The sequence below is a fragment of the Haliotis asinina genome, chromosome 10 (genome assembly GCF_037392515.1).
Source record: "Haliotis asinina isolate JCU_RB_2024 chromosome 10, JCU_Hal_asi_v2, whole genome shotgun sequence".
NCBI lineage: Eukaryota > Metazoa > Mollusca > Gastropoda > Lepetellida > Haliotidae > Haliotis > Haliotis asinina.
The window spans coordinates 18,519,964-18,545,936 of record NC_090289.1 but is presented as its reverse complement, the minus strand read 5'-3'; the positions used below and the strand labels follow the sequence as shown (position 1 = coordinate 18,545,936).

The following is a 25,973-nucleotide window of genomic DNA, read 5'->3' as shown; positions in this document are numbered from 1 at the left end:
ACTTATCAACACCCGTTCCAGGTTTATTTACAGTAAGGCTTCATAGATAAGCTCTTAAGTTTAATGAAATAAATTACCATTATCAATATCATCCATAATGGTCTTTGCGATTATGTCTTGGTGACACATCGTTCTCTCAACAAAAACAGTTGTGTTTTGACTTCTGGCTATTATATGATTATTTAGAGTGTTCTGTTTTTGCCCTGTCTAGAAACCTATATGAACCTTAATCTTTCAAAATGGTAATAGCTGCTAACTTGTCAAATCAAATTTGAAAAAAAGGACTGCGAAACCTGTTATCTCCTCAACCATGCTTGTTGGGGGAGATCTGGTGGTAGGCCTGCTGTCTTATCTGATGCATGTGATTGTATCTCAAGTGCATAAATCAATGCTCATGATGTCATTCACTGAATTGTCTGGTCCAGACTCAAGTATTTACAGATTCCTGGAATACTGCTTAGTGCAGCATTAGTCATCAAACGAAACAAAACAAAACAAAACACAAATTGAAATTGTTCACAAAGACCATAGGTGTTAGTGTTTCCTGTGTGTCTTTTTTATGTGTTTTGAGACATGTACCTTCATTGCTTAACTTATCATAGTTATATGTACTGCCTGGCTGGTACATGTACCTTAATGGTGGCCTTTAGTATGACAATGCTATTTAATCCAATTTCTGTTTGACTTTCTTCCACAGTGGAAGTGAATGCTATGCTGAGGAATCTCTAGCCAAAGCTCTGCAACTTCAGGAGTCTATGGATGCATATATGGGTGGCACTGAGATCCTACTTCCCTTGCAGTATGTGTACAGCAACAGCTGTATCCTGGGTCATTCTAGACAGGTAGAGAGTCATTGTAGACATGTAGTCAAGGGTCGTTCTAGACAAGTAGAGGCTCATTGTAGACAGGTAGTTCAGTGTCATTCAAGACAGGTAGAGGGTCATTTTAGACTTGTGGTCCAGGGTCAGTCTAGATGGGTAGTCCATGGTCAGGTTAGACATGTAGTCCAGGGTCATTCTAGACAGGTAGTCCAGGGTCATTGTAGAAAGCTAGTCCGGGGTCAGTCTAAATGGGTAGTCCAAGGTCATTCGAGACAAGTAGTCAAGGGTCAGTATAGATAGGTAGTCCAGGGTTGTTCTAGACAGGTAGTCCAGGTTCATTGTAGACTGTATAGTGCAGGGTCATTGCAAACAGGTAGACAGGTGGATTGTCATTCTAGACAGGTAGTTTAAGACTCATTGTAGATATATATTCCAGAGTTATTTTAGATAGGTAGAGGGTCATTCTAGACATTATAGTCAAGGGTCATTATGGACACGTAGAGGGTCAGTTGACAGTTAGAGGGTCATTTGAGACGTATATCTGGGGTCATTCTAGACTTATCTTACCTTAAACATAAATGTTGTTATTATGCCCGATGCCTCATCGTCCATCCGTCCGTCCGTCCATCCGTCCATAATCATTTGTTTTCGGAAACCGTTCAGCTCAGAAACCGTTCAATATTTTTAGACCAAACTTGATGATATAATAATCTCAACCTATAGTTGTGCCTTTTGCTATTTACACAGTTTAGGCATTTTTATTTTTTTTGTTTTTCCATGGAACATTTTGGTGTTAGTCTAATGGTGGAGCGGGCTTCGTTTCCGGAGCAGAACTCAAAAAACGTTCAATAGTTTTCTGCAAAACTTGGTAAATATATCAATCAGAACCTAAAGTGGTACCTTTTGCTATTTACAAGTTTTTGTGATTAACTATTTTCTCGGCTTCCATGGAAACGTTTCGGATATAGTCTCAAAAGTGAGAGGTGTGTTTTGTTTCTGGAGCTGAACTCAAAAGGTGTTCTATGTTTTTCTTCAAAACTTGGTAAGTATATCAATCCCTTTGAGATGTCTTATTTGCAAGTTTAACATAGATATTAAAGATGCCTTTAAGATGTTCGATGCGAAAATTGTACCGATTTTAATGTATGGTAGCAAAATATGGGGATTCAAGGAAATGAAAGTACCGATTTTAATGTATGGTAGCAAAATATGGGGATTCAAGGAAATGAAGCAATTAGAAATTGTTCACCAAACATTTTGTAGATATTTATTAAATGTGAGTAAATCAATTTCAAATGTTGCCTTGTATGACGAATGTGGGAGATATCCATTATATGTGAACTCATGTAAGAATTGTATTAGATATTGGTTGAAATTAATCTCCATGCCGTCATAGATATCCTCACCAATCGTACCTTATGATGAAACAATCCTGTAATAGAAAAGGGTCTAATTGGTCAACTAATATAATGCAACTATTATTTACTTACGGGTTTGGCCATGTGTGGATGCAACAAGAGGTAGGGAATATTGATATGTTTATATTGCTTTTAAAGAAAGAGTGATTGACTGCACCAGGCAAGATTGGCATTCTGAGCTATCTGATAAAGCGTCATTACAACTTTATTCCTTAATAAAACATTCACTTTCTCCAGAATTGTACATATACAATGTTAAAAATATTAAATATATAAGCGCTTCTCTTATTTACATGCTGTTTTAATCGATTAGGCATACAGCATATTAGAAAAGGATTAAGCCATTATCAAGATAATGACTTTATGTGCTCTTTGTAAAGTTACCGAAGATGAATGTCATATTATATATCATTGTCCTTTGTACAATGAATTTCGTAAGGATGTTCCATACATTTCCACTCATAGCAAAAATACTGATAATTTAAAATCATTATTGATTTCTACTGATTGTGACCACTTGTTTCAGTTGGGAAAACATCTATATAATGTGTTTCGCATAAGAGGAGAATATCTTTGATATGTATGTTAGCAATTAATGTATAAAACATGTAACAATGTATTATGGGTCATATGGCCCTGAAAACAAGAAAGCATTGCATTATATCAGTCAGAACCTGAAGTTGTGCCTTTTGCTATTTACAGGTTTTGGGGATTTATTATTTTCTCAGTTTCCATGGAAACATTTCAGACTATTTCTCAAAATGGAGAGATGGGCTTCGCTTCCGGAGCACATCTCAAAAACTTTGTAATATCTGTCAGTAAAGGTTGTCAGATATGTGTGGCAGATCCCAAAGTGGTGCCTTTTGCTCTTTTCAGGTTTTTGTGATTTATTATCTTCACGGTTTTAATGGAAATGTTCCGGACTTAGTCTCAAAATGGAGGGAAGGGCTTCATTTCTGGAGCAGAACTAAAAAACCTTTCAATATTTTTCTGCAAAACTTGGTAGATATATCAATCAGAACCTGAAGTGGTGCCTTTTAGTACTTACAGGTTTTTGTGATATATTAGTTTCTTGGTTTCAATGGAAACGTTTCAGACTATTTCTCAGAATGGAGAGATGGGCTTTGTTTCTGGAGCAGAACTTAAAATCCGTTCTTTATTTTTCTGCAAAACTTGGTAGATATACCAATGAGAAGCTTAAATGGTGCCTTTTACTATTTACAGGTTTTTGTGACATATCATTTTCTTGGTTTCCATGGAAACGATTTGGACTTTGTCTCAAAAGTAAGAGGTGTGTTTCATTTCCGGATAGTTCCTAATATCTGTCAGCAAAACTTACTAGATATATGTGTCAGACCCCAAAGTGGTGCCTTTTGCTATTTACAGTTTTTTGTGATTGATAATTTTCTGGGTTTCCATCGAAAAGTTTTGGACTTAGTCTCAAAATGGATGGATGGGCTTCGTTTCCGGAGCACAACTCAAAAACTTCTAAATACCTTTCTGCAAAACTTGGCAGATATGTAGGGGAGACCCTGAAGTGGTGCCTTTTGCTATTTACAGATTTTTGTGATTTATTGAAAACTATTCAATATCTTACAGCAAAACTTGGCAGATATTTGAAGCAGACCACAAAGTGGTGCCTTTTGCTATTTACAATGTTTTGACATTTTTATTTTTTTTGTTTCCATGGAAACAATTCTGACTTAGTCTCAAAATGGAGGGATAGGCTTCGTTTCCAGAGCACAACTCGAAAACCATTTGATATCTTTCAACAGGTCTTGGCGAATGTATGAGATGGATCTTGAAGTGGTGCCTTTTGCTGTTTACAGATATATGGCATTTATATTTTTTATGACTTTTTATGAAACAATTCAAACTTAATCTAAGAAAACATCAAGTAACTGTCAGATGATATGTCCTTTCAAATATGTGGGTGCCGAGGGGATATCTTCTGATGACTCTTGTCTGACTAGCTAAGAGCTTTTCTATTATTTTCAATGTACCCCTCATACAAGTGATGTACATTGCAATGTACCCTGCTGCCAATGGCAATTCATTCAGTACTTCATGGTAATGCTTCTTTATCTCGAATATCATTGTATCATGCATGATGCATGGAAATTGCTGATGTTCTGCAAATGCAAATCGATGGAAGGGAGATAACTCTAAATTTGTTTTTCTTGTGTCACCTTCAAAATCTAGTGATGGCTATGCACAGATTTGCCTTGCATTACAATATACAAAATGCTCAAATGTAGTCCCTGTGAAAAATAAGAAGGGGAATAACACTACGGTGACTTTACTAAGACAGTACCTGGGGAAAAACAGCAAGATCCAAGATTCAAAATCATTTGATTCACACAGGCTGGCTGAAGTGTACGATCTGATACCCATGCTTCAACCAGTTCAAAATTAATATTGAATTGTTCTCTAAGATAAAGATGTTGTTCACTCATCCCTTGGCACCCATTATAAGTTGTTCACTGGTCACGACTGGGGCATGGGTTGATGTATTCTCGATGTTGAGGGCACATCAAGCCATGCGTAGTCATGCAGAGCCGTTGCTAGATTTTGAAGACGACACAAGAAAAACAAACTTATATTATCTCCCTTCCATCTATTTGCATTTGCAAAATTTGCAAAACATTCTAAACATGTAGTTCGGGGTCATTCTAGACGTGTAGTACGGGGTCATTCTAGACATGTAGTTCGGGGTCATTCTAGACATGTAGTCCGGGGTCATTCTAGACATGTAGTCCGGGGTCATTCTAGACATGTAGTTCGGGGTCATTCTAGACATGTAGTCCGGGGTCATTCTAGACATGTAGTCCGGGGTCATTCTAGACATGTTGTCCATTGTCATTCTAGACATGTAGTCCAGGGTCATTCTAACCATGTAGTCCATGGTCATTGTAGACATGTAGTCCGGGGTCATACTAGACATGTAGTCCATGGTCATTGTAGACATGTAGTCCATGGTCGTTCTAAACATGTAGTCCATGGTCATTGTAGACATGTAGTCCATGGTCGTTCTAAACATGTAGTCCATGGTCATTGTAGACATGTAGTCCATTGTCATTCTAAACATGTAGTCCATGGTCATTGCAGACATGTAGTCCATTGTCATTGTAGACATGTAGTCCATTGTCATTGTAGACATGTAGTCCAGGGTCATTGTAGACATGTAGTCCATTGTCATTCTAAACATGTAGTCCATGGTCATTCTAGACATGTAGTTCATGGTCATTCTAGACATGTAGTCCGGGGTCATTCTAGACATGTTGTCTGGGTCATTCTAGACATGTAGTCCATGGTCATTGTAGACATGTAGTCCGGGGTCATTCTAAACATGTAGTTCATGGTCATTCTAGACATGTAGTCCAAGGTCATTCTAAACATGTAGTCCGGGGTCATTGTAGACATGTAGTCCATGGTCGTTCTAAGCATGTAGTCCATTGTCATTGTAGACATGTAGTCCATTGTCATTGTAGACATGTAGTCCAGGGTCATTGTAGACATGTAGTCCATTGTCATTGTAGACATGTAGTCCATTGTCATTGTAGACATGTAGTCCAGGGTCATTGTAGACATGTAGTCCATGGTCATTCTACACATGTGGTCCATGGTCATTCTAGACATGTAGTTCATGGTCGTTCTAAGCATGTAGTCCATTGTCATTGTAGACATGTAGTCCAGGGTCATTGTAGACATGTAGTCCATGGTCATTCTAGACATGTAGTCCGGGGTCATGCTAGACATGTAGTCCATTGTCGTTCTAAGCATGTAGTCCATTGTCATTGTAGACATGTAGTCCATTGTCATTGTAGACATGTAGTCCAGGGTCATTGTAGACATGTAGTCCATTGTCATTCTAGACATGTAGTCCAGGGTCATTGTAGACATGTAGTTCATGGTCATTCTAAACATGTAGTCCGGGGTTATTCTAGACATGTTGTCTGGGTCATTCTAGACATGTAGTCCATGGTCATTGTAGACATGTAGTCCAGGGTCATTCTAAACATGTAGTTCATGGTCATTCTAGACATGTAGTCCAAGGTCATTCTAAACATGTAGTCCGGGGTCATTCTAGACATGTAGTCCAAGGTCATTCTAAACATGTAGTCCGGGGTCATGCTAGACATGTAGTTCATGGTCATTCAAGACATGTAGTCCGGGGTCATTCTAGACATGTTGTCTGGGGCATTGTAGACATGTAGTCCATGGTCATTGTAGACATGTAGTCCAGGGTCATTCTAAACATGTAGTTCATGGTCATTCTAGACATGTAGTCCAAGGTCATTCTAAACATGTAGTCCGGGGTCATTCTAGACATGTAGTCCAAGGTCATTCTAAACATGTAGTCCGGGGTCATGCTAGACATGTAGTTCATGGTCATTCAAGACATGTAGTCCAGGGTCATTGTAGACATGTAGTCCATGGTCATTCTACACATGTGGTCCATGGTCATTCTAGACATGTAGTTCATGGTCGTTCTAAGCATGTAGTCCATTGTCATTGTAGACATGTAGTCCGGGGTCATGCTAGACATGTAGTTCATGGTCATTCAAGACATGTAGTCCGGGGTCATTCTAGACATGTTGTCTGGGGCATTGTAGACATGTAGTCCAGGGTCATTCTAAACATGTAGTCTGGGGTCATTCTAGACATGTAGTCCATTGTAATTCTAAACATGTAGTCCGGGGTCATTGTAGACATGTAGTCCATTGTCATTGTAGACATGTAGTCCAGGGTCATTCTAGACATGTAGTCCATGGTCATTCTAGACATGTGGTCCATGGTCATTGCAGACATGTAGTATAGGGTCATTCTAGACATGTAGTCCATTGTCATTGTAGACATGTAGTCCATGGTCGTTCTAAGCATGTAGTCCATTGTCATTGTAGACATGTAGTCCATTGTCATTCTAGACATGTAGTCCATTGTCATTGTAGACATGTTGTCCATTGTCATTGTAGACATGTAGTCCAGGGTCATTCTAGACATGTAGTCCGGGGTCATTCTAAACATGTAGTTCATGGTCATTCTAGACATGTAGTCCAAGGTCATTCTAAACATGTAGTCCGGGGTCATTGTAGACATGTAGTTCATGGTCATTCTAGACATGTAGTCCGGGGTCATTCTAGACATGTTGTCTGGGGCATTGTAGACATGTAGTCCAGGGTCATTCTAAACATGTAGTCTGGGGTCATTCTAAATATGTAGTTCATGGTCATTCTAAACATGTAGTCCGGGGTCATTGTAGACATGTAGTCCATTGTCATTGTAGACATGTAGTCCAGGGTCATTCTAAACATGTAGTCCATTGTCATTCTAGACATGTAGTCTGGGGTCATTCTAGACATGTAGTCCAGGGTCATTGTAGACATGTAGTCCATTGTCATTCTAAACATGTAGTCTGGGGTCATTCTAAACATGTAGTCCATTGTCATTCTAAACATGTAGTCCGGGGTCATTCTAGACATGTAGTCCATTGTCATTCTAGACATGTAGTCTGGGCTCAGTCTAAACATGTAGTCCATTGTCATTCTAAACATGTAGTCTGGGGTCATTCTAAACATGTAGTCCATTGTCATTGTAGACATGTAGTCCATTGTCATTGTAGACATGTAGTCCAGGGTCATTCTAGACATGTAGTCTGGGGTCATTCTAAACATGTAGTCCATGGTCATTGCAGACATGTAGTATAGGGTCATTGTAGACATGTAGTCCATGGTCATTGTAGACATGTAGTCCATGGTCGTTCTAAGCATGTAGTCCATTGTCATTGTAGACATGTAGTCCATTGTCATTGTAGACATGTAGTCCAGGGTCATTCTAAACATGTAGTCCATTGTCATTGTAGACATGTAGTCCAGGGTCATTGTAGACATGTAGTCCATTGTCATTCTAAACATGTAGTCCATGGTCATTCTAGACATGTAGTTCATGGTCATTCTAGACATGTAGTCCAGGGTCATTCTAGACATGTTGTCTGGGTCATTCTAGACATGTAGTCCATGGTCATTCTTAACATGTAGTCCATGGTCATTGTAGACATGTAGTCCATTGTCATTCTAAACATGTAGTCCATGGTCATTGTAGACATGTAGTCCATTGTCATTCTAGACATGTAGTCCATCGTCTTTCTAGACATGTAGTCCGGGGTCATTCTAGACAGGTAGACGGTCATTCTAGACATGCAGTCCAGGGTTATTCTAGGCAGGTAGAGGGTCATTCTAGACAATTGGTGCAGGGACAATCTAGACAAGTAGCTACTCGGAGGCATGCAATACTGTATTTATTCATAGCTAAAATAATTGGAAAAAATAAATAGTAACTCCTTAACTTTGCTTTGATGGATTTTGGATGATGTGACAAGGGCTAACATACACTTCTATCTTATCCAGATATTTCTTCTGACGGATGGGGGTGTATCAAATGCAGCTGAAGTTATCGCCCTTGTCAGAGCTCATGCTCATGACACAAGGTAGGTTCTGTCAACATTTCAGCTCTGTTGTTAACTGTACTTACAATAGTTGCTGCCCTGTCATATATCAGAACTGTAACATCTCCAATGGGGTCAGCATATTTGTGGAAGAGCAACATTACAAATAAATATATCTTTATTTTAAATTTAATGTACAGTGTTGTGTTTGGTACATATTCTGACTTAATGTACATGTGAACACTGTTTCGGTGCTGAGTTTGGTACATACTCTGACATGTGAACACTGTGGCTGTGTTTTGTGTTTGGTACATATTCTGACTGAATGTACATGTGAAGACTATCTCTTTGTTGTGTTTGTTATATATTCTGACTAAACAGGTCACACTGGCTGGCCGTACTGACTGGCCACATAGGCGTTATTTCATACACTGCTTTCATTCGTTGCAGCCTAGAATCTAAGAAGGTAGTACTAGAATCTGTACTTCACTGGGTGTAGCCCATATACATTGTATAACATGAGTTAAACTTTCACAACTTTGTTCAATGTGTTGCATATATTGGGATGCATGTAAATGTGTTTCCTGAATAAATGAAAGCTGTGTCAAATGTATCATCTCCCAATCGTTGATTCAGTTGATGCTGAGTTTTAAACATTAGGGACAGTTGTTAATCTGATTAGAGAGTATGCAGAGTGGTCCATCATGCTGAAATTGCTGTATCACTATCATCCGAGACCATACAATAGATATGGTCTCTGTTATCAGTCTTCGTGCTAGAAGATCTTTTAAGCTTACTTAGCGCTAAGATAGTGGTAAGTTAATGTTAATGTATGGCACTTACGACTATCTTAGCACTGAGAGAGCTTTGAAAATCTAGACCATTATCCTAAGTGCTCAATGCGCTTGAAGAATTAGTCTTCCCACCACATGAGATGCAATATTCCAGGTTCTTTGTTGTCACTGAGGTTCCATCAATATAAGAACATCGGCATCATTTTCATGTAGATTAATGCACTGTAAACAATACAAACTGGCGTGTGTCTCTGTGAGTGTATGTATATGATATGTATATCTACACTTTGGCTGAAGCCGGAATTTCCATACGCCTGCACTCTGGTTGTTTAATGGGGCACTGATGCGGAGCATTTTCCGTGGACTGGTGTAAACTTTTGTTATTGTTTTTCTCCCGTGAGTACCCGGATGATATCCCAGAATTCGTGACTAGTTCATGACCTCTGCTGCGCAGTCCGTCAGCGCAATTGATAGTTTAATTATAGACATATAAACTGAGGTGAAGTCAATTGTACTTCATTACAAATGTATTATGAAAACAAATGAAACACTTTGAAGGTTAATCATCAGCCAGTGGTAGAAATGGTAAAAAACTATTAGGACGGAAAAATAACGAAGCCAATGTACGTCTCTATATTTTGCCTCATAACCCTAGTTAGTTTATTGTCATATTTGTATGATTCTGAAAATTAATAAAAGAACACACGATTTGCTTATACTCATAGTAAATTTCTAACATAACAGCAACATTTATACATTGTATAGATTGCCAATGTGGATCCTATTTCACACACATACGCGATCTAGTGTGTGTTTTCTGTCATACAGATTCTGCTGAATGCTACAACAAATAAATTAAAACAAAATGCAAATAATGAACGTAAAACAGACTACTTTTATAGCAACAGTGTCAGGCTACTACCTTGTTCAGGAATGTATCCATCAATATCCACGTAAAAGAAATCGTATTCCATTCATCTGCAGCTGGTAAATAATCCTGCTCTGTGTCGCGTGTCTTACAACTGTCTCATTTGCGAAAAAGTAACACATCGTTTCACGTCTTTCGTTGGTGAAAACTAGATAAACCTCTCATTGGTCTCCCAAGATAGCACACCTGGCAACTAATTGTATGATGTCCACTATTCTAAGTAATTTAGTTGACCAATATTGAGCAATCAATCAATCAACGCAAGGGTGGTTAATTCTTTGAAGGGAGGATGTTGTTTTTGCACTCACACTTTACGACAGGGTGTAGTCATCTACACACACTGCCTTTTGACAAATCCGCTAGAAGAACAAAAGTAATTAATCAATCAGTGTGTTATCGGTTAATCCTTTGATCGATGTTTGTTTTTGTAACTCAGGTGATAAACTTACATGCACATATTACATAACATACAATACATTTGCCATTACAGTCCTTAATTTATAATGTTGAGTATTTACTCCAGACAGGAGAAATGCCAAATGGGAACCTTTGTTGAGTAACCGAAGTGGTGTTGCTACTAATTATACCTGTTATAAATTCATGAATTGACCATCAAGAGAATGATGACAAATAACACGTGTAGGTTTACACCATCAAACGCGAGTTACAGCAAGGAAGATGTAATCTCTGTGTCGCATGCAGCCTGAAAACACTTATGGGCTGAAACTGTTTTGAGGATACCAACGGAATTTCGTTACATAAGGAATACACACAGGCATTTGCTGTGTACTTTGGTAAATAAGTGAAATAAGTTTTTTTTACGTAAGACAATTTTCAGATTTCTCTACCAAAGCCAAGGTCATCGTTTTTTTGTTTACGAATTCAAATAAATCAACTGTGTGTTTTATTATCATAAATAATAAACCATTGTAGCTACCATAGCTACCAAACTTTACGTATGCTATTTGCTATCACAGCTCAACCAACACTCAAAACTACCTAAATATACAGCTTTGCAATCTTCCGTACTGAAACAAATGGCTTGCTACGTGCCTGTAGACATCATATTTTCATGTAACATGATTAAATATCGAGGTTAAAAACACAGAAATAGGATCAAATTGGATCAGTAAGTATACCATCCAAGCATCTGAAAAGAACTACACTGCTGGGATATATGGTTACGATCAGACAAGGAATACCATGGATATTTTTAAACAAATGGCATGTGATGGGCATCCGGCCTCCTGACTGTTTAAGTGAAGAAATTTTGCTAATATGGACAGGAGCCCAGTTCCTTTGTCCGTCACGGTCGAAGGAGTGGGCGCTGACCAATTTGCGGTCTGCTTTCGTAATTAGACCGTTAGCGAGAAGCATTATTCGCTCCGCATCAGTGCCCCTTTAATAAGGGTAGTTTGTTGGTTTTTGAGTAACAATGATGATTTTGATGGGTTGGCAGAAAATGTGTAGTTTGTGTGACTGCTTTTTTTACCCACTAAAAGTCCAATAAAATTGTTGAAAGTAATGTAACATTTCAATATATAGCATCAAAATAGCAAGGTAAATTGTCAAAATAGTAATGTAACAATGCTTGTGACAGTAGCAGCTTCAGATCAACCAAACGTCAAGGGTAGGTGCCTGATGAGATACATGACAATATATCCTGTGAAACTGAAATGCCATAGGCAGTAAATTCAAAATGCCCTCAAGGCAAACTGGGAAACAGATATCTTTGACCAGACCATACACTGCTCCGCCACCATGTGTCAACAAATTATCTGTATACATTGTACACATATCAGAATTTTCCCAGGATCACAAATGGTTCAGACAACATTAGCAAAAGGCTGTCAGTCTTGGCAGTAAGATCCATCGTTGTTCAAGCCATCATTAGTTGACTCTCATAGACATAACAAAATTGTCATTATCCATTCACAGTACAATGAACAGGGGTACATTATGAACAACAGTCATCTTTTACCCAGATCCAGAGTTGCACCAAACAGTTGTCATAAATTAGACCCATGAAGGTCTGGGGCAGAATAGACCTTCAGCAACTTGCCATAAGAGGCGACTAACGGGATTGGGTCTTGGTTGACACATGTCATAGGTTCCCAATTGCGCAGATCAATGCTCATGTCATTGATCACTGGATTGTCTGGTCAAGACTCCATTATTTACTGAGTATTGCTGAGTGCGGCATAAAACTAAACTCCCTCACTCAATCATAAATTGATTTCAGCGCAAATCAAATTAGCTACAAAGCCTATCTGGATCTTGTTTTGTGGCTACAGAGTGTTTACTGTTGGGATCGGCAGTGGGGCATCCACATCGCTTGTCCGAGGTGTTGCTAGAGCAGGGTGTGGGCATGCGGAATTTGTTGCAGGCAGTTCCAAGTTGCAAGAGAAGGTCAGTACATGACTGAGTAATATCCATGCAATTGCCGAACGCTTGACCAAGAACCTTGAAGTAAGCATATCAGTTATATTTTGTAGTTATATTCATGAGTATTCTCGTAAAGTGTAACAACTCATGACTGTAACCAGTAGTGACATGAAGTGGAATTTTGACATTTTGGAACAATGACGTGGGAATCACAATGAAACAGTATTTTGTCTGCATAAGTACTTATGTTTAACAGGTTGTTCAGCTTCTGAAAAAATCTATGCAGCCATCAATCACTGATCTCCAGCTTGACCTACCACCAGGGCTGACAGCAGTCTTGACGGTTCCCAGTCAGAATCCGGTTGTATATAGTGGAGAGAGATGTATTCAGTATGTGTTCACTGAAGGAGAGGTATGCCATGGTGTTAATTGTGTCACAAATGTCCTCCTGGAACAACTGGGCACCAGTCAGAATTAAGCCTCAAACCCTGCCCACTTTTTAAAATCTAGATGACAGTCGTATATGTCAGTCAGTACTAAGTGAATCTGATACTCTAGGGACCAATGACAGATCAAACACAATCGTAGTTATGATATAGACTAAAATGATTTTTTTTGCAAATATGACTTAAGAAGGTCAGGAGAAAATACTACCTGAAATTTCTGACCTAATTATGAGATTTATCCATTGATAGCATAGTAACACAACCGTTTTGTCAGCAAAGCATGTGGTCAGTTTCAGAATAATTGTGATTAATGTACACATGTGTAAACAAGGCTTAGTATTCCTTGTGGATTTACCAATGTACTCCTTAGGTATTCCTTTTTCTTACTCATCCTGAAATGCTTATTTCTCAATATCCCAAATGTAATGTTAACTCCTTGTGGTGTGTCCCCAAGAACACCCGAGCAATGCAAATGCAAAAATCACTTGCTGACATCGTTATAAATGAAACCCCGTCATTAAAACTGCTCATTTCGATCTTTGATTACCTTAAATCGACCTTTTTGTCAACTGTGCACAATTCTCAACCGCAAACGAAATTTCTACCAATCAGAGCGGCGCGTCTCCGTGACGTAATAGTGGGTATAGAAATGGGGGTCTGTGCAGTATTCATCTACATTTCAGGGGTAAAATATTTCATTTACAGGTTTGTACAAACCTGCAATCGCAAAAGCTGTTGAGAAAAATGAAAGCTATATGCTCTCACAATCTACTATCATTTAGTTTTGTCTCCTGCTTTGCCTAGTTTTTGAGTTACAACCCTTGTTTTCATAGACGATTCTGTCAAAATCACTTGGTGTTGCTAGGTTGTAATCCGTGTTAGATGGTATAAACCTACACATTAATTGTCATCATTCACTTGATGCTCAGTTAATGAATTTATAACAGGTATAATTAGTGGTAACGCCACTTAGATTACCCGACAAAGGCCCCCATTTGGCATTTCTTTTGTCTTTTTTCTTCTTCACGATTTTCAAAAATGAAGGCGCCCTGTCTTGGGATGAATGCTATTTAAGTTTGTTTTCACCGACTTACAAAAAAGGGACAATTACTTTCTACTGGTAGTAAAATATGTATTTCATTGATGGACAATAGGATTTTGCATGACATTGCTTATAACATAACAATTTCACTCTTGGAAGTGAGGTGAAGGTCAATATAACATTGCTTGCAATATAAATGTCGCTTCAACCCCCACCTTGCTTCCTTGGAAGAAGTCCTTATGTTAAAAGTTGTGTCATGCAAAATCCTTTTGGCCATGATTCAAATGCATATTTAACTACCAGCAAAAAGTAGTTTTGATTTTCTAACTTGATGAGAACAAATCATAATTTCAATAATTCTAACGGATTTTAGCCCGTGACTTCACGATTTTCAAAAATGGCGGCGCCCTGTCTGAGGATGAATGCTATTTAAGTTTGTTTCCACCAACTTACAAAATCAAAATTACTTTCTACTGGTAGTAAAATATGTATTGTATTGATGGACTTTAGGATTTTACATGAAATTGCTTATAACATAACAATTTCAGTCTTGGAATTACGATAATATTGTCACTTCGACCACAACCTCGTTTCCGAGGAAGAAAGCGATATATCCATGCAAAATCCTTTTGGTCAGCAATGTGTAGTAAGCAGTCTTCATTATATAAACTCTATGAAACTTGAACTCCATTTTCTATCCTGGAAGCGTGGTTGGGGGCGAACCATCCGTTTTAGTATATACCACAGGCTTCCACAAAGCTCACTTCGCACACACTAACAGCCAATTTAAGCCACCGTGTTTTCAACTATGGAGTCTGGTGGAAATCTGTGCATAGTGACACCATCACCCGACCCCAAGGAACAATTGATGGCAACACAACAATTCGGCATGTCTTTGGTGACGTCGAGAAATCAGCAAAATGACGAGCTTCCTACATTTTCTATACATTTAATGAGAAATCGTTCCTTCTATGACGTCACTGTAGGGCTCTAGCGACAGGGTTACGTAACCTGTCTGCGGTTTCGTTTGCAGACGAGAGAGAAGCAGACGGTTTTTTAGCAACTTTTAAACGCTTGGAATTAATTAACCACAAGTTTTTTTAAAAAAAATGGTGTTTCGTTTATGACTAACCAAAAGTCTTTCATAGGCAGTGATAAAAAGAGTACCAAATATTTGAGTTTAGTGGTCCTTTAATAGTGGCAGTTTAGTAGTAATTGTGAGGAGGACAAATTATAGAATACTGCTTTGTTATGCAATGGACAAGAGAGGTGAGAGTAATCATGCTCATCAGCCATGTTCTCTTGCCTCATATAGCAGGTGAAGATGACTGACCTTCATGAGGTCTCGGACTTGGCACCGTCACATGTATTGAATCATCAACTGACTTCCATGCGGTCTTGGACTTGCAACCATTTTCCCAGTTAGATCTCGTAGCCAAATGTCATAAAACAAGTACTTACAGCTATGCAATATCATCTTGACATAGGGTGTCCACCAGCACTGTCAAGAGAATAGTTAGTGAAGATCAAAAAGTATTTGTTAGTAGGTTTTATCAAATCCACAAAATCAGATTTTACTTGTGAAAGGGGTTTTCCACATGGTATAATGTGTGGAATAATACTAAGAAATAATGAACCAATGGTGTATTTCAGAGCAGATCATCCATTACACGTGTAGGTGAAGCCTTAGCTAGCCTTCTGTCCTATTCAAGCAATTCATTGTGAGTAAATAGGATCAGGAACAATATGTATTTTTTAGAGTAAAAATATTATTTGATATGTATTCTGACTCATATTCTAAATGAACCACCTTACTATCTCTTCCAACCCTAAATAATGCTTTTGTTGGACAGTTCAATAAGAAAAATGAGAGAGTCAATCAGACAATCATGTGGTCCAGTGCACCAGAGCAGGGCAAGGGTTTTTCAGAGTGATATGTTTTTGTGCTCTTGGGGAACACTATCATAATTCTTTGTCTAAGTATGGTAGTAATGATGGTCTTAAGGCTGATGTTGCTGTAGAACAGGAGTATATGGTGGTTTGCCCTGTATAAGTGATTTAATGACAAGAGTGACCTGGTGCTATCCCCAGGTGGAGGAAGGGCAGACGACATCGAGAAGGGCAAAGCTGACTGGACGTATTGGTACAGAGTGTTACCAGCAAGATGTAGACATAGATTGGTGTGACCAATGCACTGAGGATAACCTGGACTATTTTGTCCACAGGATGGCCCTAAAGGCTTATATCAAGGAGCTGGAAATTATTGCAGGTAGGAATTATGATGCATAGGATGCCATGTATAAATGATGCTGTGTTCATTTGGGAGATTGTTCCATGGTGATTGTTCCTGAGAAAGCACTATTAGTGTAATATGCTGCAACTTTGAAGGGAAGTACACAAATGCCTACAAGTTCATTCCTATTAGACGTGTGGCTTTCTCAGTCGCTTTGGTCATTTGTGTGCAATGAGTGACACACATATTTCGGGGGAAAAAAGGGAGGACCCATGTTAACCTGAAATTAAAGATTGTAAGAGAGAGATCAATTTAACTGGTGAATTTTATGAATGTACTTCTTGAAGTCGTTTTAGGAAGGATCTTGGGGGAAAGCAATACCGATGTTCTAAATATGACCATTGTTTTCAATGTGTTTCAAACAGGGGTTCTTGTCACTGAAAAGTTTGTGTACATTCACATGAAACAACTGTGGCATGTCGTCAAGTAACTTCATCTATGGGGTTGGACATTGCATTGTTTTCATTGGATGTTAATTACTTTATGACAGCTTCAGTCTATGCCAGCTCCATGACCATGATGCTGGGAAGAACACCATTTCAATATTTAGAGTTGGTTACACAAGGAAGGAAAGTTGAGTTGAAGGGTTTTAATGATTGTCATACCACAGGCAGAAACCATTACACATCAGTTAGAGAGTTTTAATACTTGCCACATCACAAGCACATGTACTTTTGGCATTATATATGTGTGTACATTTTCAACATTCATTAATGGCTAATCATACTGTGTTTTAAAGTATTTGTGAATTGTTATAAGCTTACAAGCAAAAAATGTCACTGTTGCTTCATTTCAATGCGATGGATCCCCTGAGAAAAAATACCAAACATAAGTTACATAAGTTAATAGTCAACAAGGAATAGGACCGTAAGAGAACTTGCTGAGTGTGAAAACAACAAAGGTCCACAAACAAATGTGAATGTAGATGACTTGTAATTTAAAATTAAAGGTCACATGCAATGTTAAAAACAACTTTGCAGATTCTGATACCTTTCAGTATACACTTACCGAAACAAATCATCAAAAATGCCAATTTAACCTATAAAGTTAAAAAAAAATGTGATGTAAAAAGCCAGCAAAAGCAATTCACTAAATTTCACTCAACACTGGGGGAAAAAATGGTTTCAACAGCTATGTTGCACTGTGCTCATAATGCATGCGCAGTGAGTAGGTTCACGGAACTTAAAACAATGTGCCTCTCAGCAACTGTTATCCCTAGACAGGGTATGTGGCCATCATTCTCAGTGTTTGTTCAAGTATTTTTATTTCAGATTCACAGTGGGAAAGAAAACGAGACATTATCGCCGCAAGTATTGCTGCCAATATTGTGTCCAAGTTTACAGCGTTTGTTGGTGTAGACAAAGAGATGAACAAACCAGTCTCTGGAGGTCAATCCTTAGTCAGCAGGCGGGTACCAGTGAGTTCAAAGTAAGATTACCCACTTTTTAAGTGTTACCCAAAGATTGATAGTCTGGAACTGCTGATCACCTACAGTGCCACCTTACAGTGCCAGATTACAATCATCACAGTCAGCTATCAGCCTTACAATATAATAAGAAATCCTCCAGTTAGTCCATACAACTCAAAGTTCCACACAGTCATTACATTTAACACACCGGACCGACCATAACAGATTACTGAGGACAGCAGCTCAACTCATCTGTCATCAGTGCAGTTAAATCAATCAATTGGAGGTTGATGTAGTTCATATAGATTACTACCAATAACCCATTCCTGGTCTCCACTGTTGTGATATTGCTGGAATATTGCTAAAAGTGGCATAAAACTAAACTCACAACCAATAGCAGGCTGATATAGTTATGTAGATTACTAGCAATGGCAGTTTGAAATCGTCAGTATAGAGTACTACCAATAGCAGGTTGATATCGTCAGTTTAGATTACTACCAATAGCAGGTTGATATTGTCAGTATAGATTACTACCAATAGCAGGTTGATATCGTCAGTATAGAGTACTACCAATAGCAGGTTGATATCGTCAGTTTAGATTACTACCAATAGCAAGTTGATATCATCAGTTTAGATTACTACCAATAGCAGGTTGATATTGTCAGTATAGATTACTACCAATAGCAGGTTGATATCGTCAGTATAGAGTACTACCAATAGCAGGTTGATATCGTCAGTTTAGATTACTACCAATAGCAGGTTGATATTGTCAGTATAGATTACTACCAATAGCAGGTTGATATCGTCAGTATAGAGTATTACCAATAGCAGGTTGATATCGTCAGTTTAGAGTATTACCAATAGCAGGTTGATATCGTCAGTTTAGATTACTACCAATAGCAGGTTGATATCATTAGTATAGATTACTACCAATAGCAGGTTGATATCGTCAGTATAGAGTACTACCAATAGCAGGTTGATATCGTCAGTTTAGATTACCACCAATAGCAGGTTGATATTGTCAGTATAGATTACTACCAATAGCAGGTTGATATCGTCAGTTTAGATTACCACCAATAGCAGGTTGATATCGTCAGTTTAGATTACTACCAATAGCAGGTTGATATCGTCAGTTTAGATTACTACCAATAGCAGGTTGTTGTAGTCAGTTTAGATTACTACCAATAGCAGGTTGTTGTAGTCAGTATAGACCGGTAGTATGTTTGATTAGCCAGTTGGCTAATGACATGACTAAACAGTCAACAAGCCTCAAGTGTCACAGAACCAGTTTCAAATTGGTGACTTCCTTTTCAACTGCACTGAAACATATTTTGATCAACATCTCAAAGACAAATGACATTCAAAGACTTAACATCTCAGCTGAAAATCTGAAAACTGAAAGAAAGGAAATTCTGGAATGTGTTATGAGTGGCTGAGGTTATTTTTCTCTCAATAGATCCATCAGTACCAAGGGGACTGGTGGTAAAGGTCTTGTGATTGGTGGTGCTAGGCGACACAGAAAAGTCCTCAGGGATTCAGTGCAAGGCATTCAGAAGGGAAATTTCCAGCGACTGCAAAAACGAGCTGCTGTGTTACGAAGTTCTGCTTCCATGCATGAGGAAACAAGAGGGATCATTAGAGGTTTTGTGGCAAACGTCATTAAAGACTCTATCCAGTACACTGAGTGTAGTCTGAGGAAAAGGCTGGCCGTCCCACATGTTACTGCTGCCTTAAAAGGGCAAGGGAGAACGATGTAAGGTTAAAGACTATGCAGAACTTCTGTATTCATGATTTCAGTGCTTCTCCTATCTCATAGATAGCTGATGGAAGGTAAACCTCTATTATTATCTCACCTCACACATAAATGTCAATTTCTGTTTGGCTGAGCACTCTTCTGTTATTTTCAATGTACCCGGCTTACAAGCAAGCTACATTGCAATATACCCTATTGTCAATAGCAACTCATTCAGTACTTTTATTATGCGAGTTACTTTTCTTGTCACGAATAACATTCAATGATGCATGATGCACGGAAATTACCGAATGGAAATCAAGGAAGGGATATAACTCTAAATATGTTTTTCTTGTGTTGCCTTCAAAATCTAGCGATGACTACGAAACATTTGACTCTCTTTCCAATCCAAAAAAACATTTAAATGTAGTCCCTGTGAATATTAAGAAGGGGAATTACATTGCTACAACTTTACTAAGACAATACCTGTGGGAAACAACAGCAAGATGCAAGATTTGTATCGTTTGATTCACACAGGTTAGCTGAAATGTACGATCCGATACCCATGCTTCAAACAGTTTAAAATTAACATTGAGTTGTTCTGTAAAATAAATACATTGTTCAATGGTCCCTAAGGTACCTCAAGGGTTGAGGTACCCTTGATCCCATGACCACTTGTGACCAGTGAACAACTTATTTTTTATCACAGTAATAATGAACTGAACAAGAGACAGTACTGACATGAAGTAGGTTGATGTAATGTGAAGATCTGTGCAAATCAGTGCTAACATATACTAGGCTGATGTTAATATAATGATTTGTTAAAGATGGTCCTAACATGTCCTAGGGTGATGCTGATATTATGATTTGACAAAGATGGTCCTAACATTTCTTAGGCTGATACTGATATAAGGAGTTTTAAAGATGGTCCAAACATGTACTAGGCTGATGCCAAGATAATGACATTTATGGGTTTCTAGGCAGCATTTGTAAGGCACATGCACATTTCTACTCTTCCTTGGCAAGTAAAATACACTTGAATAGCTAACGTTATACTACAATTCTAACTGTGTCATTTTTAATCATAATAAAATAAGTGCATTGCAGTTAACACACTATGCAGTATATGTCATTGAACATCTGTCCCAATCTTGAGATAACAAGGCGGCATATTATTTGCTAAATTGGTCATAGGCAGCATTTATAATTCCTTTGCCTAGTTTATTCACTTAGCTTACGTCAAGTATCCAGTGTAGCAACGCACATGGCAGTGTATTATTTCTGCATTACATAATAGCATCTACGTAACTTCTGCAGTAATATGTCACATTTGTTTCCATTCTATTCTGGATGTTCTCCTGTCAGGTACTCCATTTTGTTCATCTTAAAAATTCCAAACCCAACCCTCCTTCCCTTCTACAACACAATAGTTGGGGGCAGGGGTACTGGACACTGAGACGGTTAAATGTACATTAAGTCTTTACTGTACAGTTCAGAATTGGTGTGCATATAATGATTTGTTGATCCTAAGTTGATCCTAACATGTCCTAGGCTGATGTTGATATAATGATGGTCCAAACATGTACTAGGTTAAAGTTGGTCCTAACATGTACTAGGCTAATATGGTAATCTGTTAAAATTGGTCCTAACATGCACTAGTCTAATATGGTAATCTGTTAAAGTTGCCCGAACATGTACTAGTCTAATGTGGTAATCTGTTAAAGTTGGTCCTAACATGCACTAGTCTAATATGGTAATCTGTTAAAGTTGGTCCTAACATGCACTAGTCTAATATGGTAATCTGTTAAAGTTGGTTCTAACATGCACTAGTCTAATATGGTAATCTGTTAAAGTTGGTCCTAACATGCACTAGTCTAATATGGTAATCTGTTAAAGTTGGTTCTAACATGCACTAGTCTAATATGGTAATCTGTTAAAGTTGGTTCTAACATGCACTAGTCTAATATGGTAATCTGTTAAAGTTGGTCCTAACATGCACTAGTCTAATATGGTAATCTGTTAAAGTTGGTCCTAACATGCACTAGTCTAATATGGTAATCTGTTAAAGTTGGCCCGAACATGTACTAGGTTGATGCTAATGTCAAGATTTGTGTAAATCAGTTTTAACATGTGCAAGGTTAGGGCTTTGATGGGTACTCGAGTACCTGACAACGAGTCAGGTATGAGTCCAAATTTCAGGACTCAAGAACCTGTAAAAAATAGATACCCTAACGTGTGCAGTCCTGGGTGAGTAAAGGTTGAAAGTTTGGGCCCATTTTAATCCTGCCTCTTCAAAACACAAAATCATGTGTCACATTTGCGTCTTTATGCCGAGTTATACAGGGAGCTCAGCAGTCTCACTGACAACACATCTTAAGATACAACTGAAAAAATCTTGATTAAAAAACATATAAGACACTCACCTGCATTGAGCTCAGGGGTACTGCTGTTTTAATCACTACTTAATCATTTGCTGTTAATTAAGAGTTGTGAGTTGCCCCTTTATTGTTGCAGCATTGATTTTCGACAATATAACAAAATTGCTATCAGTTCTTTGTAGTTTGATTATTTCATATTCAATACAGCATTTTCTCTTATAACTGTCATCACTTTATTGAATCTCTAGTTTCAAATCACATGCGTTATTCAACACGTACAGCTGTGCTAATGTTAGTAAAAGTGCTGATGTGGAACGCTGACCTTGTTACCAGGCACGTTTTTTTCCAAACAAATTCACATTTGAAATTTTTGTTGATTTAGACAACGCTTGCTTTTTCTGCATGGTAGATTGAACCTCATTGTTACTCCAATCTTAAGCTTTTCAAACTCTGCATTTTGTGTATTCATAACCACATGCTGCCACATGTGATGCTCTGCACCTGAACAGATTTCTGTTTTGGACCAGTGGCCAGTGCTCAGTTGAGTAATGTTTCCCTGCACAGACAGATGATCGTCAAATAAGTCAATGATATTAGGTTTGTGTTGTGTCCAAACCATGCCTCATGTTTTATGGAAAGATTTTGTGTGAGTTTTCAGGTCAATACAGATGTTATAAATTAAAAGTGTGACATTTTAGAGTAAAATTCCACTAAAATCTACATAAAACAGACACACGTAACTCAATCTAAACTTTATACTATAATTTTTGGGTACTCAAGTCCAGGTGACATTTTATCCCCCCAGTGTACTCCGGTCGGATGTAATGATCCATACGTGATAGAGAGTTAAATAATTAACTTCAGGAAAAGAAGATTAATGGGAATGGGAAATCATTGAATGATACGCTATGCACTGGGTCTTTCAAACATGAATGGCCATTTTGAATTTGATGCCATGACATTGATCCATCACTTTTGGGGAGAAACAGGATAGAAAGAGGACAGCTTAATTTATCAGTACAATATATTACTTATGCTACATATTTAATCAACAGTAGTAAAGGCCATGAATATACATGTGATGAAGGACAAGGCTTTATCTTCCGTCATTTTTTCTTTGAATTAGTCAATGATATTAATTTTGAAGGTCACATACAACCAAAAAATCAAACATAATGAAAACACAATTATCATTTATTCATGACATATAATACTTATTGCTGCTTGTAAAAAACAAATAAACAAAATTAAAAGTGTACAATCACGATTCAAAAGTGCAATATTTTGTACTTGGGCTTAATTCCCTCGAAACGAAGACCTCAGGAGACCGAACTCAGTCGTAGCAGGTGGGTGTGCACTCAAGTGTAAAGATGGCTTCCGATTGGCTGATTCATTTGCTGACACACTGAGGGCTCTTTGTGTGTACAGAAAGATGATCTGTTTGATGGGCATTTTAGAAGTATGGCAAGTCACAAGAAAGTAAGATTCTTTATGGATAACAACTTCTTTTATTGTACTTGATGCGTCATTTCAGTATGGCTTCATATACCGTTGTCAAACAAAATCATATACACTAGAAGAAGTTGTTATCCATAAAGAATGCATATGGAGATGTCGGGTTCTGTAAATTCAAGTTCTCTGAATGTGTGTTTGATCCAATCAAACGTATGTGACCTTTAACATGAGATATATTATATAGGAACAAAATTCTATTCAGACAACATAGAATTGACGCATTTGGCAGATCACAAAAATTTTTCTGAGACTGTTTATGTAGAGATTACATGGTACTCTATTATCATTCAGACCTAATACACATCCAAACACAAGTGTCATGTTTCATTGCTAAAGATTCCACAATAGCTATAACATTGCACTCTGTGATCCTTGCAGATATCCTTGTTTTGAAAGATCAGGAGGGCATAGTAGTCGTGGAGGTCGTGGTGCTCATTCTCGTGGAGGTAGTGGTGCTCGTTCTCGTGGAGGTCGTTGTGCTCGTTCTCATCGAGGTAGTGTTGCTAGATCTCCTGAATGTCAAATGGAAACAAGTGAAATGCCACAAGAGGTGAGATGCAGATATGAGGGAAGAAGATTTGATACCAGGAGAAGGGCGTGTGTCTTGGGAAAGGGCTTATATCCAGAGTCTGAATCGGAGGAGGATGAACGGAGCAGGTCCACAACTACAGGGAAAATAAGTAATAGCAAAAACATTTTGAGTGATTGTGAAAGTAATAGTTTCATTGAGAAATATGAAAATCAGTATTGAATACAAAACAACATAATAACAGTGACTATATATTATAATATGTGTAGAAACTTACTGAATAAGGTCTCTAATGTGGAAGGTTGCTGCTGATGAATGTAAACCTTGACCTTATGTATTGTAATGCCTTTCTACTCTCCAGAGTTCCCCTGACATGAATTGTGAGACACAGCTCTATATTAAGACATTTATAGAATCTACTAAGATCTGTGTTGTCTAGATGAAACATTTTGTACAGAAACACTATATATTCATTGAAATATGTCTTTGTCAGTGTCAACTATTATATATTCAGGCAAAACATCAACAGTGGCCATGATATCTATGCAGAACTTTGATGGGTCCTGGTCTCTCAATTGTCAGCTTGCTTCAGCACTTGCTATAAGACTGGAGAAGCTGAAGAGTGAATCTCCTGTCAAGGTATGTGCTGCTGCCACACTGATCACTATATTCATTATAGTAGGGGATTCCATTTGTGGCTAAAACTCTCTAGTTACCAACTACCAAACTGTTATAATGATAGTGTACAGACTTAGATTTAGTGGCTGTTCAGACTGAAGGCTGTTCTGATGCTGTTTTAAATGTAGTGTACTGTGTTTTGACATGCAGCATCTGTCACATGCAAATGCCATGATGTAAGTTGTAACAGGTTCTTAAATTTTCAAGTAATTAACAGATTACAATCAGAATATCGACAGACAAGAACTATTCAGGTACCACAACAGGTTTTCTTTGGTCATTCCTGACAGGCACAACAGATGTTCTGTATGGAGAGAATTCTGTCATGCAGTAAACTTTAGCCACCATTATGTTTTGTTAGGGGCGAGTGGTAGTGGGGTTGGATCACTGTGAGCGGCCGAATACCTTCACATGTGTCACTGTCATGTTGTGCTTCCTCAAATCTGGGATTCTCGTACATATAGAGACGGACTAATGTAATATTAATGAGTTTGACATTTCATGGTAAATGACATTACAGGCAATGACACCTTTTTAAAAAATATCCTGTGCGGTTATATTTTCAAATGTTCAGTTTTCAAAATGTATTATATTTCAACAATTATGTTACATGCAATGGGACATTTTTGTGTGGAATTCCTTGTTCCATGGTCCTGCTTATAGACTGAGAAAGTAGTATTCAACATCAGCAGTACCATGTATGTTAGTCCATAGTGGCTGTTGAGAATTATATCCGTGTAAAGCCTGTCGCTGTGATAGTGAAAATATCTGTGGTATGCACTATGCAGAGTGATGTCTCTATATAATTGTTACTGACTGAACAAGTGGAGCTCACAGCCAGAGTGTTCAGTAATAAGGATGAGAAGTTTGTGCTGTCCATCACTGACTTGCGTCAGGGAGACTATATGTCTCAACATTAGAGGTCACGTGCAACGTAAAACACAACTCTGCAGATTCTGATATCTTTCGGTTTGCACTTTTTGAAACAAATCATCAAAAATGCCAATTCAGCCTATAAATTTGAAAAAATGTACAATGAAAAGGAGCCCACGAAATCTGAGTATAAACGATTCACTAATTTTTCCCCAGTGCTGGGGGACATGAATGCACATCCACCGGCCCTGACTGGGTTCAGCATCGCGGCTACTTGATTTTGAGGGA

At 38.1% G+C, this 25,973-nt stretch overlaps 2 protein-coding genes and 1 pseudogene across 7 annotated transcripts in view; 2 read left to right on the top strand and 1 right to left on the bottom strand.

The window, feature by feature from the left end:
• The window catches only part of LOC137298287 (armadillo repeat-containing protein 8-like), an 801,735-nt gene that overhangs the window by 28,816 nt on the left and 746,946 nt on the right, over positions 1 to 25,973 (bottom strand). The window lies entirely within an intron of this gene.
• LOC137298126 (von Willebrand factor A domain-containing protein 5A-like) overlaps positions 1 to 25,973 on the top strand; it is a 38,400-nt gene that overhangs the window by 10,973 nt on the left and 1,454 nt on the right. For 2 of the 4 annotated variants that reach the window (XM_067830227.1, XM_067830229.1), the window contains 9 exons: positions 698 to 842; positions 8,647 to 8,726; positions 12,701 to 12,815; positions 13,048 to 13,203; positions 16,371 to 16,548; positions 17,844 to 18,000; positions 19,437 to 19,733; positions 23,984 to 24,285; positions 24,649 to 24,773. In XM_067830227.1, coding sequence (XP_067686328.1) covers positions 698 to 842; positions 8,647 to 8,726; positions 12,701 to 12,815; positions 13,048 to 13,203; positions 16,371 to 16,548; positions 17,844 to 18,000; positions 19,437 to 19,733; positions 23,984 to 24,285; positions 24,649 to 24,773 — 1,555 coding nt within the window. Of the gene's footprint in view, positions 1 to 697; positions 843 to 8,646; positions 8,727 to 12,700; positions 12,816 to 13,047; positions 13,204 to 16,370; positions 16,549 to 17,843; positions 18,001 to 19,436; positions 19,734 to 23,983; positions 24,286 to 24,648; positions 24,774 to 25,901; positions 25,953 to 25,973 lie in introns of those variants that run through there. The other 2 variants (XM_067830228.1, XM_067830230.1) reach the window with 2 other exon arrangements.
• Positions 7,107 to 8,624, top strand: LOC137297738 (uncharacterized; annotated as a pseudogene).